General features: G+C 41.1%; 1 protein-coding gene across 1 annotated transcript in view; it reads left to right on the forward strand.

Annotated features, from left to right (window-relative positions):
- The window catches only part of ACBD6 (acyl-CoA binding domain containing 6), a 228,953-nt gene extending 228,598 nt beyond the window's left edge, over nt 1-355 (forward strand). Inside the window, exon 8 of the mRNA XM_007448515.1 lies at nt 69-355. Within this exon, the coding sequence (XP_007448577.1) occupies nt 69-223 (155 nt within the window). The 3' untranslated portion in view covers nt 224-355. The remainder of the gene's footprint in view (nt 1-68) is intronic.
- Nucleotides 356-4,666: the final 4,311 nt, after the last annotated feature.

Raw genomic sequence — 4,666 nt, forward strand, 5'->3', positions numbered from 1 at the left:
CCTGCTGAAGTCTAGTACTCTCTGTCTCATGGTAACTTGGTTTTCGTATTTGTCAATTTTCCTGTCAGCTGCTGCCTGTGAGTTTTTGGACATTGTTGAGCTGCTGCTCCAGTCCGGCGCCGACCCCACAGTCCGAGACCAGGACGGCTGCCTGCCGGAGGAGGCGACAGGGTGCAGAGCGGTCACTTTGATGTTACAGCAGCACACGGCTGGCAAGGCTTAATCAAAAGACTGGAAACCCACAGTCTATAACAGCACAGGGCTTCAGTGGTGAAAGAAAACTTCAAAAATAACACGTCTTTTGCCACCCCTCTTTGGTATACACTGGCTAATAAAATCAGTTGTGAGAAACTGGGGTTTTGAAGTCTCAGCAATTCCTTCTACTTACATGTATTCCAGCGAGTACCGTTTGGTGATGAACATGTGTTCTGTGCATGATACAATCCAATTCCGCTGAACGTGCTCTGAAATTTATCACTGTTCTAGAGGCTGGGAGAGGAGGAGATGCATCGTATTTCACAATCCTATCATGGCTGCTTTTTTAGAAAACAGAGAGAAGGGGCGAAGAACCGGCAGTACTACACTGACAATTAGGGAAAGTGCCATGAAATCCCAACGTGGTGGAGCCCACACGGTCTCGTGGCATTTGGTACAGCTGGTCTGAATAAGTAGCTAAAACATCTATTCTTTTGTCAGACAGAATTGGGAAGATAGGAAAGAAGAGGGCTGTTAAGAAAGCAAAAGGGAGAAAGGGCAGAGTTTTGTCACATAAGGGATACAGAAATCAGAGGAACAACCAGGTTTACGGAAAAACCTCAGAATCTTGGACATTTTAGGATGGAAACACAGATTCTAGAGAATGCACTGGTTAGGTCAGGATTCCTTAAACTCACCTTTACAAAACAGGGAGGAACCTCCCTAGGGCCCTTTTAATTGGCTGTAATGTTCCTGTCGCATATGGCAGCAGTCTCTGTAACTAGCTCAGGCCTGAACTGTTAGGCCTGTTTGGGTCTAATATGAAACAGCCGTAATGCCCCAATACTTAGGTGTGATTGAAGTTATTTCTGGAGCGCTTCTATTTTTTATTAAAAACATAGACAAGTACGCCACAGGTTTTATTTAAAGGATAGACAAGTATGCCACTGGTGAAAGTGGCTCCCTACATTTTCCCCTTTAAGCCTCAAGAACTCCATCTGGGAAATTCCTTGACGTTTCTTATTATGTGAGGAAAGTAGATAGTTGTCATAGGAAGAGAAATGAAGAAACAAGTTGAGATGCCAAGATGACCATTTAAAAGATACTTTTTCTAACGTGTCACTCCTGAGATAACAAGTAATAAACCTGTTTAGTGGAGCCCTCAACAATGGACAAGAGTTTCATTAGCTCAAGCTCACCTGTCCTGGAACAAGCCCCTCCAGAGCAGAAATGAGGCATATTACTAATGCTGCTTATTTTGTGATTTTTCTAACCTCTTATTTTCTGAGATGTAAACCAAAACCACTCACCAAGATTATTCATTTTTTAAATGACTTCTTAATTATCTGTGGAAGTGATGAGCATGTTAGTACATACTGAAATGCTACTGTAATTCTAGCAGAGCTCTCTCTTCGTTATCTGTCCTTTTCCCACAGTCCCAGCTACATTGCAACCTACTGTTCAGCTAAATTCTCTCATGTTCCACATCAATTGAATGTGTTTTAAGTAACATTATTCATTAGTTACAGTAAAAGTGACCAAGATGTTGCATGAAGCTTTTAACTGATATTACTTGGTGCATTTTTCGGACATTAGCGAATCAAAAAGTGTTTATTCATTTCCAATTTACAGGGTAGTTACCTGAGCAAGAAGCTATCAAGGAACTCCTTTTTTCATTTCTCTTTTGTAATTCGACCTGGGTATGTATTAGACAAGTTTTTAATAAGCTGTTTTGCCACATCTAAAAGAGGTTGTTTTTAAATAAAGAATGTAATTTGGTTTTTATTCATTTTACTTTAAGGTTTCACATTTGCATTGAAAGCTATCACTAAAAACAGTCATCGGGCTTCCCTCGTGGCTCAGTGGTTGAGAGTCCGCCTGCCGATGCAGGGGACACGGGTTCGCGCCCCGGTCCGGGAAGGTCCCACGTGCCGCGGAGCGGCTGGGCCCGTGAGCCATGGCCGCTGAGCCTTCGCGTCCGGAGCCTGTGCTCCGCAACGAGAGAGAAGCCACAACAGTGAGAGGCCCGCGTACCGAAAAAAAAAAAAAAAAAGTCATCAACTTAACATTTTCAATCAAGTGCATTTTAAAATCAGTTTCCAAAATCTATACTTTTGTTGCCCGTACCTGAATTTTCAAAAACCTTACTGTCGTATATAACGATCTATGGATCATCTCCCTGTGCCTTATTAAGGGGAAGATTTCATTCATAAATGTCAGAGAAAACTGGATCTTGGCTTGTTTTCATTCCCCTTAAATTATTGAACTATTATGAAGTGCATCACACTTCAGCCAGATCATGAGTTCCATTGCCAAAGCTGAAGCGGTTACCACCAAGCAGAGAACACAAAGATCCCACAAGCTGCATGGCACGGGTTCAATCCCGACCAGGGATCGAACCCACGCCTTCGGCAGTGAAAGGAATTCCCTAACCACTGGACCACCAGGGAATTCCCTGAAGGTTCATTTCCAGTCACGATTCAACTAGAACTTCAAAATAATTGTTCAGCCTTTTTTTTTTTAATGTTTACTGGGATTGGAATTTTGTTTACCTCATCCTTGGTTCTAACTCTCTGATTTGTTATTTTTAGTGTACATGAGAATTTTAAAAATTGAGTCTCCATTGTGTTCCCAAACTGGAAACCAGTTGGCTTGGAGGCATCTTTAGGTAGTGGGTAACTAAAGACGTTTGTCAGTGTTGTGAATAGTTGCTTTTTGCTACTTTACAACTTGCATTTTCCAGACTATTTATATTTTACCTTTCTACTTTAACCTCCTTCTCGGTTCCACCTTTATTCTATTGTCTTGTCCTCCAGCCACCTCTATAGATGTGTGTCTACACATAAAAACATACCTAACCCCATTTTCCTACGCCCTTAATAAAGTGAAAAAGGAAGTTTGTTGCTTTTTCTTCTTTTTCTTTCCTGGAGATACTGTGATCAGAACAACGCTAATGGCTCTTTCTGTATTTAATATTTATTCAACGCTGTCATTTACTTTGCCCTCTATCAACTGATCGAAGAGGCCCTGATTGCCTTCACAGTAGTCTTGATAACACACTAGTGAAAAACAAGGAATAAAAAGAGAATCATGTAAACAAACATTACGGAGGAGGCAAAGAAAAGCATCTGAATCACTGTTACCTTCAGGGCTCTTGCTTGAGTCAGCTAAATCAGTGTTAACTCTTGCGGAGTTCCAGATCACTCTCCCCCTAGAACACAGTGTTGCGCATGGAATTTTGAGGATCTCCTGAAGCCCATCTCTGAACTCCACGGTGGTCTGTGAGTCCCATATAGAACCCCTTTTTTCTGGCTTCTTGTTACAGTATTTCATTCTTGAATGAAATACAGTAATATGTTGACTGAACCCATTTTCATAGTTTTAAGTGCTTCTACCGGATGATGTATGGGGTCTTGCTGTGCCTATTTGAAAGAATGAGAGAAGTGCATCTTTTTTTTAAACCATCGGTCAAGATTCCAACAATACACATACAGTTTTATCGCTGATCACCACGATTGGAAATTTTTAAAGAGGCCCTGGCCAAAAAGTTGGACCCTGACCTATTTGACCTCTGGTTCTGCTGCAGGGCAGAAATGAGCCCACACGTTCAGTTCTGTGTGACTAATGATGGCTTTTTTTTATGCATTTAGCTCTCTTGACTTTTCAGAATGCTTTCACGGGCATTATCTAATCTGTCATCCCTCCACAGTAACCCTGTAGAGTAGGTAGTGCAAGGGCTCTTAAGGCCACTTAAAAGAGGATGAATCTGAGACATTAACAGGTTACTTAAATTGCCCAAAGTCACAGAGTAGTAGTAGAGCCACAGTTAGGACCAAGTCTGCTGAATCTCAGCCCTTTATTAGACCACAGAACTCATGTGAAGTTTTGAAGCTCCTCCTCCATTCAATCCACAAATACTCCTTGAGAGCCTTCTAAATGACAGGCACTGTTGTAGGCCACTCTCATTCCCTTTCCCCATTATCATGGAAATTTAGAAGTACTTATTTGATGTTATCTCAAGATATAGCATGAGATATCTTGAAAAGTCTCATAGAAATTAATAAGTTAACAATCAAAAAGTAAATCTTTTAAACCTACTATAACTATGTCTCTAATAAAGAGATAAGAAGTCAGCCCGCTGAACACATACTGTTATCGCTAATGCTTGTTAGGTAGAAGGGTAACAACCAAAGTATAATATCTAGAATCGTATCTATTATAGCTTTTTTTTAATGTTTCAGCATTTTCCAGCTAAAGGGTTGCCATAATCCAGTGAACCTTTCCATTAAATAGGTATTTCTTAGCTTCCTGCCAGGTTTAACTACTCGGCTGTGGGTTATTATTCCGTGTACAATATGGCATCTCTGAGGATTAATGAACAAGGTGTGTGATGGGAACAGAGCTGAGCTTGGGTTGCAGAAGGGTTAGTGCCCAGGCTAATATATGCTTCAGCTGAACATGAAGACTTTCA

Source organism: Lipotes vexillifer, unplaced genomic scaffold, assembly GCF_000442215.2.
Source record: "Lipotes vexillifer unplaced genomic scaffold, Lipotes_vexillifer_v1.1 scaffold76, whole genome shotgun sequence".
Classification (NCBI taxonomy): Eukaryota; Metazoa; Chordata; class Mammalia; order Artiodactyla; family Lipotidae; genus Lipotes; species Lipotes vexillifer.